Raw genomic sequence first — 17,527 nt, 5'->3', positions numbered from 1 at the left:
TGAGAGGTATTTGACTTAAGATTGCAATTTGCTGGGTGCTTGCAGGATGGCTGGGGGAGGAAGTACATACACGAGCACTGCCGAGGCCCAGACACGCTCAGGTACACTGCAGCCCGGGGAGTGCGCTGGCCCTGCACACCAAGAAAGACTCACTGAGCAACCGAAAGGACTATCCAGACCCTCTATTTGCCCTGTCCGCTGTGGCCTGGGAGAACGAGGAAGTTTACTATCTCGAGAGGTTGAACCAGGGGAGCTCTGAAATGGGGCACACTCAGCACAGCTGAAGTATCAAATGGAGGGCCTTTACTGACATCAAAGGAATTAAATAACATTCTACATGACGAACCTTCCACCATTCCCCTGCTAGAGCCTTAAAATACTGGCAGCCAGGCTTAAAACCCCTCAGGATGAGGTTGGAGAGTTCTCGGTGGCCACTTAGAGTCCAAAAGAAAAGAGCTTTACATACTTTTATCTGGAGGCACCCTAATGAAATAGTTGCATTTTTATTTGACCATTCTAAGGGGAAGTTCACAATTCCTTAATACAACAAAATTCAACAAATCTTTAGGGACTATGTATTAGGTACTAATTATTTTTATTTTTTTTAAAGATATATTTATTTGAGAGAGAGAGAGAGCATGTGAGCAGGGGGAGCGGGGAGAGGGGAAAGGGAGAGAGAGAGAATCCTCAAGCAGACTCCCCACTAAGCATGGAGCCCGACACAGGGCTAGAACCCAGGACCCTGAGATCAGGACCTGGGCCGAAATCAAGAGTCAGTCGCTTAACCAACTGAGCCACCCAGGCATCCCTGTATTAGGCACTATTTAGTCAATAGTTATGGTGGAGAACAAAATAGACCTGCTCTCTTGGAGCCCATATTTTAGTTTTAGACAAAGACAAAGAATGAATCAAAAGAAGAAAAAATATCTATATAATACAATATTAGGTAGTGATAAGGACCACAAAGGAAAGCAAATTAGGGTAAGAGGATAAGCAGGGTAAGAGGAGAGAAAGTGATAGGTATGTTGGGTGTTCACTTTTTAATTGGGAGGTCAGGGAAGGTCCCTCAGAGGAAACAATGTATGTCACCAAGCCCCAACCATAGAGTTCACTTACAGTATTTAGCATTTTACACTTAATTGTTGACGGGCAAAAATCAAAACAAACAAAAATAAACTCAGAAAACATCATGGACAATGTAGAAATCAGAAGAAAACATTTTAAACAATTTACCTATAATCAATACCTACTGTAAAATGAGAAAGCATCATTTCAAAAATTTTTGAAAACTTAAAGTGGGACAAATTTTTAGAAAAATACAACCCACCAGAACTGACTTAAGAAGAAATAAGAAGCATGTACAATCTTAACACCATCTAAAAACTGGAAGCAGTTAAAGCAAACACACAAAGTAAATACCAGGCATGAGAGTTATACAGGTGAGAAATAGCATATTCTAATATTATGCAGACTTTTCTTAGACATTATGTAATAATGTAACCAACTAATTTTTTTAAATTTTATTTTATTATGTTATGTTAATCACCATACATTACATCATCAGTTTTTGATGTAGTGTTCCATGATTCATTGTTTGCGTATAACACCCAGTGCTCCATTCAATACCTGCCCTCTTTTATACCCATCACCAGGCTAACCCATCCCCCACCCCCTTCCCCTCTAGAACCCTCAGTTTGTTTCTCAGAGTCCATAGTCTCTCATGGCTCATGCCCCCCCTCCGATTTCCCCCTCTTCAATTTTCCCTTCCTACTATCTTCTTTTTTTTTTCTTTTTAACATATAATGTATTATTTGTAGCCAACTAATTTTTAAGCCAGCCTTGCCCTGATACAAAAACAAGAAAAAAATACCATAAGAAAAGAATACAGCAGACCCATGTCACTCATGAATATAAGTGTAGTAATCCTAAACAAAATATTATAAATAAAATTCAATAGTGTCTGAAAAAAAAATCCAACCAATTTTGCTTTATACTAGGTATGCAAGGATTGTTCAATATTTTAAAAATCTATACAGTAATTCATTAATAGATTAACAGAGGTAATCCTATAATGATCTCAACAGATGCAGAAAAAGCATGTAATAGTTATATGCCTAGTCATGATAAAAATTCTTTACAAATTATGAATATAAGGGAATATAATTAACTCATATAAAGAGAGACGTTAAAGAAAACCTAAAATTAACATCATCCTAAATGAGGAAACACTAGAAGTATTCATTTAATATGAGAAATGAGCTAAAGATTCCAACTACTACCATTTTTAATCCTCAATATATTAGGGCGCTACCCATGCAATAAAAGAAAAAAACCAGAGGCGTGAGGATTGGAAAGGAATAAAGCTGCTGTTTTTCAGATGACAGTATTTAAAAAACCCAAAGAATCTACAGACAACTTTATTAGAAGTAACAGGAGGGCAGACAAATAGTAGGAACAATATAACGAAGTGGATGTATTTAAGGCTAGTATAAAAACTAAGCTGCATTTCTGCTCACCAGCAGCAAAGCAACGAGAATGCATTATCAAAGAGAACTTAAAATAATATCAGAATGCCAAGTATCTAGAAATAAATACAACAAAGGATGTACAATACCTGTAAATGAGAAATTACGAACCTTATTAAGAGATACTCGATAAGATCTAAATAAAGGAGACAAAGGCCATGTTGATGGGTAGGGAGATACAATATTGTGAAAAGGCATTCTTCCCTGAATTGATCTATAGATTCAATACAATTCTAGTCAAAATCCCAAGAGAGTATTTTGCTGCACTTGATTAGATGATTTAAAGTTGATATGGAAGAATACAAAAGCAAGAACCGGTAGCACACTTCTGAAGAAAAAGAGGAGAGGGACTTGCGTGCCTGTCCAGATATTAGGACTTATTTTGAGGCTACAGTAATTAAGACTGTATGGTATTGGTGCCGGGATAGAAACACTAACCAATGAAACAGAATGTATTCCCATTAATGTATAGTATATGCAGAAGTGGTCTATCAGATCAGTGAGTAAAAGAGGGATTGTTTAATAAACAGGATGGAAAAAATGGTCATGTGAATGGAAAAAGATGAAATTAGACATCTCCTCCATAACCATATCAAGAAACCAACTCCTGATTGATTACAGACTTTAAAAAATCACTTTCAACTCTTGGTAGGAAATCTAGGTTAATGTCTTTTGGACCCTAGGGTAGAAGATTTTTTGTACAAGACACAGAAAACATGGACTATGAAAATTTGATAAGAAGAACTCTGGTCATAAAAGACACAGTGAGGAAGTGAAAAGACAGGCTACAACCTGGGAAAAGATATCTGCAATACATACAACATATTAAGGATGAGTATCATGACAAAAGAACATTGATAAAACAATTTTAAAAAGCATAAAGAATACAATAGAAATTTGGATATAAGACCCAAACTGACATTTCACAGAAGGGAAAGCAAAGATGGCTAATAAACACAATGAAATACTATTTAATACCCACTGAATTAACACAAACATAAAAGGGATGAGCAATATCGTGTGAGAAAGACTATGGATCCACAGGATCTCTGCAACCTTGCTGGTAGCAGTGTAACTTGCTGCAACCACTCTGGAGAACACTTCTGGCATTATCTTCTGAAGGTGAACATTCACGTATTTTCCTAGTAATTCTGTTTCTAGGTGTGCACCAAAGAGAAGCTCTTGCATGTGGGCAGCAGGAGACATGTTCAAGAGTGTTTACAAGCAGTGCTGTTTACAAGAGCAAAACCCCCGAAACAACTCAGTGCCGATAGTCAGAAGAGTGGCTGAATGAAGTGTGATAGACTCACACAGTGGAAGATAATACAGCAGTCAAAACCATGGACTGGCAAAGGGAAAAAAATGGGGCAGTTCTCATTTCAAGACAAACAGTGATGCTTCTCAAGTAATCACAGCTTACTACATGGTTCAGTGTAAATAATCAATGATCTTAATAATGTAAACAATGAACGTTATTTGACCCCAGATTATGAAATAATTATAAAGGGAGAATATGGGGAGTTATATTGACATGTCTGTGGGAAGGCTGCAAAAGATGTGAATCATCATTTTCTATAGCTGGTAGTCAGTAGATGGTTATTTAAAGTAAAGACTAAGAAAATAGGCATTTTACTTAGAGATATATAGGTAAATTACCTTTTATTAAAAAGGAGTTAAAAGTTAGTGTTAAGAGTTAAAAGTTAAAAGTTATTGTTTCTGGAGAGTGGGACAAGATAGAGACAGATGGGACAGGGGACTGTAACTTTTGTGTTGTTATTATACATCTCGTAGTTATTGTTAATGCTATTTTCAGAGCCTTATATGCACGTGTGTGTGTATGTGTGTGTGTAACTTTGATTTTAAAAACAAAACCTCCCATTTGGGCCAGATGAATGTGACTTCGCTGAGCAGAGAGATGGGGCTTCTAGAAGAAAACTTTTCGGGGCTTTGGGGAATATTAGAGAAAAGCAGTAAAGATCTATATGGTCAAATCTCATTTTACAAAAAACAAAGAAACTGAGGCATGGTACAACGAAATTGTTAAAGTCTCAAAATCAGAAACTGACTAGGACTAATCCTCAGTCTCCCGGTCCCCAGGCGAGAGCTCCTCCTGCCACATCCTACTGGGAGGGGAAAGAGGTGCTTTCCAGCAAAGGGAAGGCTGGCCTTCCAGCTCTGGAATGACACGTGAGAAAAGTGAGGGAATTCTAGGAGACCCAATTAGCACCCAGCTGAGGATGAGATGCCGTGATTCTGCAACTCCTGTCTCCACGTATGAACCCGCAGCGGTGACTCCTACATGTGCATATATGAGAGCGTGTGTGTGCTTTCTGATTTTTGCTGATTCAGATGAGTCTCTAAGGATGAGACTGAAATACAAGGCTTACTGAAAGCCAGACAGAATAGATTTAAATAGACGTTAAAGCGTCTAATTCTGGGCATCACAGTAAGGAGAGAGTGGAAATCTGTTGGTTGAATAAATGCATGAACGCTATCATGTGTCTCCCACACCTGGCTTAACATGGTAAATATAGCCAGTATTTATACAGGGAGTGATTCATATGCATATTAAAGTTTGGGAAGCTCTAGTCTACAGCCCTGTTTTCTAGGTAAAATTATAATTTTAATACGTTTTAACTGGAATTAAAAGCTATGCAAATGACCAATGGTATCCTGAAATAAATTATAATAAATGAGCAATGATATCCTGAAATAAATTAAGATTAAGGAAAAATGCCTGGAGGACAGGTTAAGTACTGTAATAAACATCGAATGATCAAAGTGGGAATTGTATTTCTCAGTTACCAGTATTCATTGCAATCAAATGCATCAGGGGCTGGCGGGGGGGGATGCTGGATGCTTTGGGACTGCTTAATGGGAATTCTGGTGGTCTGCCACACTTCTCTAAGCATCAGTTGGCTTGATTAAGAGTGTGGCTTGATTCCCCCATCAAAGTGCAAAATCAGAATTGTGCTTAGGAAAAAAAAATGAAATATAGAAATATGACCTCAAGTGGCTAGGCGAAAACTAAAAAGCAAAAAACAAACCCAACAGGTGGGGAGGGGGCTGTCTAGAATCCAAATAAAGTGGTAGTATTATGGGGAAAAATACTCAAGGGCTTAAAGGATATCTTTTATTAAACGTATAGTCAGATGACAAAATCCATTAGGGACATATCAGAAAATCAACTCAAAAGAACACTCACCGAGAGGAAAGGCTTGGCTTCCCACTTTTGCTACAGCTGGTATAAATTCCTGGGCCATCATCAAAGAAACTTCCAAGTGCCAACTTCTGTCGGATAGATTCTCTCTCATTTTTCTGTGCCTAAAATTTCAGGAAAATAAAAAATGCTGATAAGCGGGCAGATCCATCACAGCCATAGCCTGTCTAACTGCTAAGTTTCTTAGAACTGCAACCTCAGAGGAAACACCAAGAGACCACAGCACAAGAGCATGGGAATTATGAAGAGCTGAAATTCACCCAATCTTTCCTGGTTTCACCTCCGCAAGCAATTTCAGTTCTTCAGAGCCTTTCACGATCACGGGTCTAGGAAATCACCACGGTGGTATTAAATGGTGGTCACCGGAAGACAACTAGATTATTGGGTGCTGCAATCTTTCTTCTTCTTACCTGCTAGATTTGACAGCAGGTAAGAGTAAAGTCGTGGAGGGCAAGCACTTTGTCCCAAATCAAATCACTTTTATCCCAAATGTGGCCTTTCCCAGGATCTTGTCTTCTCTCTTCTGTATATCATCTCTTTGGCCCACTTTCTCTATTGCAAGAATATTAATTCATTCAGCCAATATGCACCAAGCCTCTAGGAGATGGCAGGTGCCACATTACAATGTGGAACCCAGCCCAGGCTGGGTCATCGCAGCCCCTGACTGCACCTAGCTTACAGTCTTGGTTCAAGAGTTCTCCTGATCTCACCAGGTTCAGAACCCTAACATAGGGCCTGGAATAGCTGGAGAATTCTAATTGGGCCCATCTGTTTCATATTTTGAAGGGAAGTCAGGGTCAGTGTGCATAGCAAAAGAATGTGGGAAACTATACTACTGTGATAATTTGGATATGTTTACAACACTTGGCTTCCCATAAAAGTCCCATAAAAACTCACCATGCTGAACTTTTATACCCTTTAAACAACAGGGGAGAAGATTAGAAATGGTTTCCTTAGTTAAAAATAAAACAACTACAAAAACATAGTGAGTGAGAAATCCTGGGGTGAGAACGAGAGCTTGGTTATCTGTTCTGTGGGATGATGAAGGATGGGAAAAGCACCTTCGGATGTTCTGAGTGGGGGCTGAAGACAATAAGCAAATTTTATTACCAAAAGCAGCTCACATGATTGAGCGTGGCTACGGAAGGCAAGATGGCCCTTGATTCTCCCCGTAGGAGGTTCTGGAGCCACAGCTGCTGCCACAATACCCAGAAATTACACGTGAAAACTCTGAGCTACCATCCGAGCATCACTGTGTCAGTGATGAGACGCACAACCTGCTGGAAGGGTCTCTTTTCACCCCCAAGTGAAGGTGGTGTACTATAGGTTAAGGCTGCTCTAACATGGTGGTTATCAACCACACGTGGCTATTTACATTTAGATGAAAAATTAATTAATTAAAAGTTCAATTCCTAGGTCACACTAGCTGCATTTCATGAGCTCCGCAGCCAGGGGGCTGGGGGGCCCCATATTCAACAGAGCAGAATAAAATACACGAGAGCACAGTGCTGCTGAGACAGTGGTTCTCAGTTGCCAGCTTCCACAGTTCGCGTCAGAATTTCCCAATCTCCCGCAGCCTTTAAAACACACATTCCCATAGCTTCTTGGTCTCTGGCTAAGATCAAGTGTAAAATACACACTCCAGGCTCCAGCAGCAGATTTTTAGTTTTGATAGGTTTGCGAACTTCTAGTTCAAGTACCCCTCATCTCTGTTCTCCTTTTCCCTAACATTTTTCAATTTTTGGCAACCATAGCATCCTTTCGACTCTCACACTTACGGATTATACCTGTATCTATTTATTTGGATAGCCGTCCATTTCGGCATGTCCCAACTGGAGCTGTGTCATGCCCAAGAGCTATAGGGTATGTGTGCTTGCGTACGGCCCCCCCCGCAGTAGAAGACTGCTTCATATAGTTACAGATGCGATGCTGATACATTGTCGCGGGCTGAGCACGGCAAAGTAACCGTAAGGTTGTAAAGGAGAGCAAGACGGCTTTTAGTTTTATTAAATTTATTTAATTAAAGCGACCCACCCTCCCAAATATGCAGGCTGGTATTTGTGATGGTTCTGCCAAAACAGAACCATTTGATATCATTTGTCATCTTTATAAGTTCATTTCAAAATCCCAATATCTGCCGGGCAGATTTAGTGTAGTTAGTGAACCTATTTCTTAATTCATATAAAATACAAAAGAGATTTTCACCCAATAATCTTTACAGTCAGAAAACTGTTGAGTGAAATTGAATATCCAAAACCAAAATCAGCAGGTAATATGAATGTTAATGACTAAAGTTCAACAATATGCTGGTGCCCAACATTAGCCGGGCAGAGGTTTTATTTGAAGAAAATACCTATCCCAGGGGTGAATGTGTGAACGCACCCTTGATTCCATGTCTATCTTTCCTGATTTACTTGGTCCCCTAGAGCTATCGATACTGGAGAAGGCCTTAAAAATATTTCTATTGACATTAATTACAATTCTCCGTACTTGGATATCTCATGACCAGTTGAAGAGGACTGTTTTATAATACACACTCTCTCACACTTCCCTTCTCTCTCTCTCTGGATCCCACTGAACAAATCAAGAAAAGTGTAAATAATATATATATCACCCATAATCCCACCCCTTAGATATAGATCACTGCTAACATTTTGGGTTTTTGGGGATAGCTCTTTTTAGCTTTTTAGCTTATGTATTTTTTCCTTTTTATAAAACTGGGATCATATTTGTTTATTCATTCTGAAAATTCCCTCATATCATTTAGTATTCTTTAAAACGCAATTTTTAATGGTTGTATATCATTCTAGCCTATGGAACTACCTTCTATTGTTAGTCATTTGGGTTGTATCCAATGAAAAGTAACACAGAAGTTAGCATTTTTACATAAATCCCTGCCCATGTGTCTGATTATTTCCTCAGGAAAAGTTCCTGGATGTGGAATTACCAGATCAACTGAGTGTGAACATTTGTTGAAGCTCTTGACACATTTTGTCACATTGTTCTAGAGAAAAGCTGTTCCAATTTACATGCCCACCAGCAACGTAAAAGGGTGTGGCTTTCACTACATCCTGGCTAACGCGGAGTTATTTTCACTGAAAAAAAAAAAAATGCTGTTATTTTTATTTGATAGGCAAAAGTGGTGTTCTTTTATGTTAATTTCTTGGATTAGCAGTGAAAATATTTAGATTTTTTTTAGTTACTGTACTTGCTTTTCTCTGAATTACTTCTAGCTTTGCTTATTTTTCTATAAAGATCTAAAGTTTTGAAATTTTTATATTAAGCATATTAGTCCTTTTTTGAGTTTAAATCTAAGTGTTAATGTAGTTAAGTCAATAGATTGCTTTCTTTGAAGTGTCGTTGAAGGCATTGTGCTTGGAAAGCCCTTCCTAATCCAGAGGTAAAAGATCTCACTGGATGTTGGGAGGAAAATGAGGAAATTTATGGAAATTGCTTAGCAGCAGTGGTGGTGGTAATGTAAATGTGTGATAAATGGTAGCTATTATGGTTAATCCTCCAACAGTTCCTGCTTTGAAGATGAGGGACTGGAGGGTGAAGGAAGTTTACCCTCCTGTTAGACAGAAGACCTAGGATTCAAGGCCATCCTTCTGGTGCCGGATCTTTCTGCCCTTCCACACTGATGAGTGAGGTGTCCAGGCAAATAATGGTGGGTGCCATGTTGGAGATATGATGTGGGACTTACGAGTTATGGATCTACTTCTTTCCAGAAATGGGTGTGATGTGCTTCAGAAAAGGAGAAAACATACACACCAAGGCCCAATCATAGCCGCAAATATTTACAAAACAAATACCTTCTCATCAGAGCCACTCTCCTTGATACCACTGCTTAATCTTCCTTTTGGAACAAATGCCTAACATTTCAACTAACTATAATTCAACTGACTAGTGAAACAGTTTTTCTCTTTAAATTCAACAACTGGAATTATTTTCCTTTCAGTTGCCCATGTGTGTGTGTGCGGGGGTGGGGGGGTGGGGTGGGGGTGGGGGGGTAGTTTCAAAATTCTTTTGTTCTTTAAGGAATTATACCTGCAGGGCAATTATGTCCTCCAACCTCCTGAAGCCCAAATGTGCCCCAGTGTGAGGAACAGGGAAGTGTCCAGGAAAAGGAAGAGGCAGACTCAAAACTACACTGTTGGCTGGGCTTCTGGCATGTGGAGCCATGTCCATTCCTAAAATGGCCTTGGGAACTACCGTCTTAAAACAAAAGGAAAACATGGAAAATGGATAACTGCTTGCAAAAAGCAAATGGGCAGCTGAGGAATAGTGGCTCATCACTGTGAGACAGAAAGCCTATTCAAGACCAAGAGAAGAGTAAAAATGTGCTCAGAAATTCACCATTGTCCAGCCACAGGCAGTGAGTTTTTGTCCTCGCCTGTCGCTGAATTCCCTACTGCCAGCCCCTGTGCCCGGGCAGATAAGACTCACAATGGCTTCTGAGGGCACCACGTGAGCACGACCTCAGAACACAGACCACTGAGCGCTTCCAGCCCCCACACGCCGATGCTCAGCCCTTCCCACCGTGCCGCTGCTCAACTGCCATTCCCCAAGCTTGATAAGAACAGAGAGGGCTGTTTGGTAAAAGAAAGAAAAAGCAAAATGTTCTGCGTGAGTGGGTACTGGCCCTCTCCAAACGTGGTATGTCCCCAAGTCCTTTGCACACTTTCTTCAGGACGGGGTAGTGCCTGTCCCTTACACATGGATACCATTCCGAAATCCCCGCCTCTGGCCCTGCCTGTGGTCTCCGGCCTCTGAAGTGGGGGCCACCTTGTCTTTCACATGCTAACCTGCACATAAATTTGTAAATGGAAGACTGGGGGTATCTTGTGCATTTCTAAAATTTATTTGACACACTGTATTTTTTGTGGGGGTAGCTGTGGGGCCACCAGGCCTCTCAGGAACACGCTTTGGGAAATAACATCCTAGACCTCAACCCAGCTGGCACTCAGGACGCTGCAAACAGCTGCTTCCTTCTGACTCCTGCACAGATGATGAAACCCACGTAGCCGGAAAGGGCCTGTCTGATAAAAAGGGCGGTGTTCCTTAAACTCCCCAAAGGAGGAAGACGTTTAAAGAAGTTTGGTCTAGAAAATCAGAGGACCTGACTGATGGGAATGGCACAGCAGTCTGTAGGAATAAAGGCAGATGTGAGCTGGGGAGCAGCAATAATCTGGCCAGGCCAGGATTCAGTTGTGGGCCTGGGAGAAAGAAAACGGTTTCCCCCAAATTTTCTGTCTTCCATCTTTTCCCTGGATTGATCTTCCCCTCCACCCCAGTTCCACTTGTTTCTTACTTTTACTTGTTCACCAAGGGAACAGAAATAACCTTTTATTATTGGATGTGCTTGTTTTTTTAAGATTTTATTTATTTGAGAGAGAGAGAGGGAGAGGGAAAGAGAGCACACGAATGGGGAGGAGGGGCAGAGGGATAGAGAGAAGCAGACTCCTTGCTGAGCAGAGAGCCCGATTCGGGGCTCGATCCCAGGACCCTGAGATCACGACCTGAATCGAAGGCAGACACTTAAGCCACTGAGCCACCCAGGTGCCCCTGGATGTGCCTGTTTTATAATGCTAACCTTCTCAGTACTCAGTTCACTTCTAATCCTGGAAGATCCCCCTTCTGGCATCTTCCTTTCTGCACTGCTCAACTGCTGCCTGGTCAGGGCTTCTCACACTTCAGGGTGCATGGGAATCACCGCTGAGGAAAAACTTCCTAAGAACGGGGGTGGGGGGGCTGCATTATTCCAGAAGCTGATGAATACCATGGTACCCCATGGCCTGTAAAGAAACTCAGGATGCCAGGAGGTTGCTGGAACACCAGTATGCCACGTGGAGAACTGCAGAGGCAGACACACGTACAAAGTGGCCCTCTGTCACAAATTTCTTGAATCTGGTAGTTCTCAAACTTGATTATGCATGAGAATCACCTGGAGGCCTTGTAAAGACACAGACTATTTTTCTCATTCAGAAGGTCTGGGGTGCAGCTGAGAAAACGCATTTTTTAACAAGTTCCCAGATGCTGCTGATGCTGCTGGTTCAGATACTTTGAGAACCCTGGCTTTAAGCAATTGAACAGATCAAGTAGCTAGATGGAACACAGAGTGGGTTCTTCTCTAACTGAGTACACATCTGTTCCATGCGGATGGCCAGACTCTGGATCCAGGAGGATTTCATCTGCAGCTGCCCGGCCTTGCCAAGGCCTTGCCAGGATGCCTGTTTTGAAGCAATTAATGAACCCCTCGCTTCAGTGCAATCTCTTGCCTAGTGATATCGGCATCATCACCATTAACAGCATCCACCAGGGAATGCAACTGGGATTCTGGAGCTCCCTGTGGAAAAGCACTCTTCCTTTAGGAAAATAGAAGTCACTCTTATTTCTCTCCTCAGCTCTTAAGGAAGACAGCTTTACTCTAACGTTTATAGGCAGCATTCCAGTGCGGAGGAGTTGGAGGCTTTTAAACTCTGGGAACCAGAAGTACAGAACTTATTTGTTCATCAGGCAAATTGTGTGAATTTTCTTAAAAACAAAAAAAATACCCAAAAGAAAACCCAAGTATACTGATACTAGTTATTTTCCTATTGAAACAACCATGGGTTTGCCACAAGATCAAAATATGAAAACATCATTCTATAAGAAGATAAATTGTACACTTTTGGATGTCAAGTGCATAAATACACTGTGCAGGTTTTTTCAAGTTTTTGCCTCTTATTTTATCCCCTGGGAAGAGCTTTTCAATTATTAGTGGAAACAGAGGTTAAATAACCTGGTATCTTTCCATTGTATCACCGAATGGATACTTTTTGGATGTTTTCTTTCCCGTTTGTATTTCTGATGTTTTCCATTTCAGACACTTACACTAATCAGTCCAGAAAGAATTCCTGAAATGCTGTTGAAATCTCCTATCTTTGCATCCTTGCACTGATCTGCCTAAACAAGTCCTCTGGACTAGATGTCAGGCTGGGCTGTTGGGCAGTGTTGAGGCCTGGGTTCGGCTTGCTCAGCATCAGTACTCACGAGAGAGCTGGCCTTGGAGACCTAAAGTCCAGGACGGTCACCTAAGGGGAATGACTGTAGGGCCCAGGGTCTTCTGACACCTATTTCAGAGAACTGCCCAATATTAAAAGTGTGGGGATGCCAGTCCAGAGGATAGAGATCTTTGTTTACAATTAGTTCATCCCGAGGATGGCTTTGCATATTGACTGTATTCCTTCTCCTCACGAAATAGGGAGGCGATATAAACAGGAGCAGGTGGACACAAGTGCTATTGTGCAGAGTCCCTAACAGTCCCTGAATACTCTTAATTGTTAAGGACCAGAGCGAAGGTATCTAACACCTGGGGTTGAGGTTTAGTAGCCAATTACTGGCTGAATGGGGGAACTCTGATGAAGGTAACAGGGCCCCAGGTGCAATCCACAAAGATGACTATGTAGTGGAAGTGTTTCAATATAAACCCTGAGGGGATACACTGGGAAACTAAAGTTTTCCTCCCCTATGAGTGGCATATTCCAAACAGGAACTGCTGGGAGCATATTGTTTTTGTGTGTGTGTGTTTTTTTAAGATTTTATTCATTTATTTGAGAGAGAACACGTGTGCGCACGAGTGGGAGGAAGGGCAGAAGGAGAAATGGACTCCCTACTGAGCATGGGCCAACGTGGGGCTTGGGCTTGATCCTAGGACCCTGGGATCATGACCTGAGCTGAAGGCAGACGCTTAACTGACTGAGCCACCCAGGCGCCCCTGCTGGGAGCATCTTGAGCTCTTTCTGGTTCTCCCATTACTAGCCACGGAGACTACTTTTTAACACAGGGAAGTGTTGTCTGGGAATCTTTCTAGCAGGTGACATTTTAGAAGTCTCTAAAACCACCGTCATTCAGGATCACAGTGAGAACACAACAGTTCAAAACACCTACTGCATGGTTATGAAACAGCCCAACCTCCATCAACTTCCAGGAAGCTGATGTCCTCAATTTCCCATGTCGGGGTGGATTTAGGATTGGGAGAATCGGACACAGGTATGACCAGAAAGGAGGCAGGGTGTTCAGGGGATTTGGGGTCAAGAAGACCCAAGTTAACATCTTGACTCTGATGCTTACAGATGCAAAATAAAGAAACGCTTTAAGCCTCAGTTTCTTTTTCTGAAAAAAGGGATACTAATACCTATCTTACAGGTTGTTTTAAGGATTAAATGAAATACTATACAGAAAGGACCTGGCACAGTGCCTGGCCCAGAGAGAAACTTACCCAATGGTAGCTGTTGTTAACATTAAAGGGTAGGGGTGGGGTAAGCTGGTGAAAAGAGTGCAGAAATGGATAAAAGAGAGCCAGAAATGTCCAGAACTGGCAAATCTATGAAAACAGAAAGTAGATTAATGGTTGTGGGGGAAGAGGGGAACTAGAAGTAACTGCTAATGGGTACAGGGTTTCTTTCTGGGGGTGATGAAAGTGTTCTGGAATTAGCAGTGGTTTGCACAATCTTAGGAATATACTGAAACCCACCAAAACATACACTATGGAATGGTGAATTTTAAGGTATATGAATTATATCTCAAAAAAAAAAAAAAAACCCCCCCCCCCACAGGGAACTCACATACCACATATCTGGAAAATCCAGTTACCTGAAACAACCCATTCCTGACCACACTGGCTGACGAAGGCGTGCCAACAGGGTGATAGGATGGAAAGAACCCTGAACTAGGAGCCAAGAGGCTCCATATTTAGAGCATCTGAGACCAACCAGGCCAGTTCCGCCCTTGAAAGAAAAGGAGACCGTGGCCCAGAAAGCTGAAAAGATTGTCCCCAGGTGGCCGAGGTAAGGCCAGGCTCCAGGGTTCAGTAACTCCACGGAGCTCTTCAGGCGTATTCAGCCCTTCCAGGCAGGAAGACGTGAGGGTTAATGGAGGTCGACGGCTGCTTTCCCTCCGTAATTGTGTGGGGAGGGCAGAGCTCTTGTCTGGGATGGCAGCAGGCATTCTGTGCTCCTGTTTATTGCAGTTTATCTCAAGCAGTCATTTCCATTCACCTTTTAAAAAAAACATGAGGCGCAGCTGTGGCTTCCCTTTAAATATTGTTCCTTCCAGCCTTTTAATTTTTTCACGGGCTCCTCCCTCATCTTTCACCATAATTAGATGCACCACACTGGAGACAGCACCTCGGAGAAACAAAGCGAGCAAGCTGGCTTTTCCATGCTCTGACCACACACGGCACTGTTCACAGCTCCTTCTTCTGCAAGGAGTAGCCTGGGGACAGACCCAGATCCTTCTTCTGCAAGGAGTAGCCTGGGGACAGACCCGCATCCTGTGTCTGCTCTCCTCCGGGACAAAGCGGGGGCCAACATTCTATGTTAAATTCTCCTCATTTCCTTGCCCAGGTCCTGAGATGGCAAAGGCTGCACGTTTCCCAAGTCCCCGCTGGATCCGAACATTCTTCTAGGCAGCATCAATTCCATGTCAGCTTACTTGTTGGTGTGCCTCCCCACGTGGACGCTAAGCTCCTTGAGGCGAAGCCCAGCCTCCCTTCTGTGATCCTGGCCCCTATGCAATGCCAGGGGCTCTTAGGAGTGACGGCTGAGGAATCAGGATGTGGATCCCATGCTGCATGCCACCGGGGTCCTGAGGACAGTCAGCTGTGTGGGTCTTTGCCAAAAGTCAGAGGTTGCTCAGAGCAAAGCAGGACAATAATGGACTGAACATACACACCTGAGATTCTGCCGTGGTGCAGGCTTTCCTCCCTATATACTAAGATCTGTTTTACTACTACTCTACTGAATAAACCGGAGGTCCTTAATGAAACATCTTTCTTACCATTAGGACCTTCCCCCTGAGGAATAGGAACAGATGTATACTCTTTTCCTTCCTTTGCTAAGGTGGAATCTAATTTTAGTCATCGGAAAGTGACCTTTCCCCCAAAGGCTGTTTGCCTGACTCTAAAACAACCTTGTAAAATAACCCCTAGACACATGTGGCATTTATTAGTGTGACTGGTATAGGAAATTGTATTGTACCTAGGCAGGGGTATACCAATTTTCCAACTGTTTTTGACAACGGACCTCAAAGTGACAGGAAGTAAAAGAAGAAATTATTGAAACTTTTATATTTATAAACATTTTATATTAAAAAGATCTATTTGTGTATAGGTTTTTTACATACAAAATATGTATCTACAGTAGTGTATATGTATAATTTATGAATAGATCTATAGTAGAGGTATGGGTTCAAAAACATTTTACTGATGAATCCAAGGTCAAAAAAGCCTGCAGACCACTGCTTTACAGCATCTGATTAACTTTTCTACTTAGCCAACCAAACAGGAGAAACATGAGAGAGAAAAAACAGAAAAGGAAGATGTGAATTAGGAAAAGTGATTTTTATACTAGGTAACTGTTTTCCTAGTCTTTATATTTTAAAGAAAGCATATGTCTTGCCCTGATTCACCAGAAGTTCATGATAAAATTATCAAGTGTTGTTTTTTTTTTTTTTAGCATACTGAAGCCTTCAGAGTAACCAACATGTACATTAGTTTGAAAGTCCTTGGCTTAAGAAAAGTAGTTACAAAGCTGAAATGACAAGAGTGTGCTCATGTTTAGGGGCCAGAAAAATACAGATTGATCTCTGTTTATCCAACACATCTAGTAGGTTTCATCTCGTGGTCTTTTGTTCTCCCCTATTAGATACTGTTTCTCCTGAAATCACAGGTGGCATTCTCCTGCCTTAGTTAGATAAGGCACTATACAATGCAACTCTGTTTTGTTGCTGATGATGTTTTAAAGCCACTTGAGCCTCACATGTTTGTCATTTTAGTCAGTGCTGTATCAGGTTGCCGGCATATCATCGCTTGCTCATTCCAGGCATGTGGGCTCTCTCAGTTTCCAAGGAGGGAAAAACTACAGCGGTCATTACTCTGTTGTTACTGCAATAGCCACGGTATGTCTTTCATTTTTTCCTAAGTGCAAAGTGACCTATGCTTTTCTACCTGAGAAACGGTTTGAGCATGACCAGTCCTTTGGCACTGGAAACAGAGGCAGGCTGAGAACTATGTCACTTGTCTTCCGGGCCGGGTAAGTGACCCACTGTGATGGCTGAGTGTCCCATGCCTCTTTTGCACACCCGCTTCTGGCAGGAAGGGACAGCTGAGAGGTGTCAGAGTTTCAGTATTTGGCACACTTATCACTTTGCGCACTCGTTCCCTTCTTGTGGAGTGCAAGGGAAGAAAAATGCATAGGGCAACATGGCAGGTCATTTAAACCTCTTTTACACATTTAAGTTTTGGGTTCTGGAGAAAAGAGCATCAACTATTGTGAACTGCTCTAAGAAATAAAGTACATACTTAAAACATCCCCCACATTCAAACACAACTTAGTGTATAAGATATAAAATGCCATATTTTACATTATTATACTTAAGAAACTATCATGATAGAACTTTCTATATCTTACTCTGGGGGAAAAAAAGTTAATGACATAGTTGATCAAATTAAAAATTGAGCAGCAAGTTTTGCCATTCAAGGAAGCTGTATTAAGTAGGATTTACCTCTGAAGGAAAAGAGGTCTTACTTTCAGGTCCATGATGGAAGGAACCTTATTCTTCACACTGTGATGTGTTGTGACCTACACTTGACTTGTGGAAAATAATAAGGGGGGAAAGGATGTAGTGTGGTTTGGCCTTCTGTGGACAGACAAGCATATGCTTGTAGTTTAATTTCATGACCTCACTCATATAACTAAAGCTATTTTTACTTGGGCCTGTTATTACCGACAATTACCAGATA

The 17,527-nt window shown here is 41.7% G+C and overlaps 1 protein-coding gene across 4 annotated transcripts in view; it reads right to left on the bottom strand.

The window, feature by feature from the left end:
• LOC116628938 (schwannomin-interacting protein 1) overlaps window positions 1-17,527 on the bottom strand; it is a 139,465-nt gene that overhangs the window by 22,266 nt on the left and 99,672 nt on the right. For all 4 annotated transcript variants that reach the window (XM_032399245.1, XM_032399246.1, XM_032399247.1 and 1 more), the window contains one exon: window positions 5,731-5,849. In XM_032399245.1, the coding sequence (XP_032255136.1) occupies window positions 5,731-5,849 (119 nt within the window). The remainder of the gene's footprint in view (window positions 1-5,730; window positions 5,850-17,527) is intronic.

The sequence above is a fragment of the Phoca vitulina genome, unplaced genomic scaffold, assembly GCF_004348235.1.
Source record: "Phoca vitulina isolate PV1807 unplaced genomic scaffold, GSC_HSeal_1.0 scaffold144, whole genome shotgun sequence".
NCBI classification, from domain to species: Eukaryota; Metazoa; Chordata; class Mammalia; order Carnivora; family Phocidae; genus Phoca; species Phoca vitulina.
The sequence above is the reverse complement of the archived record's forward strand: the minus strand, read 5'-3'. Positions and strand labels throughout refer to the sequence as shown.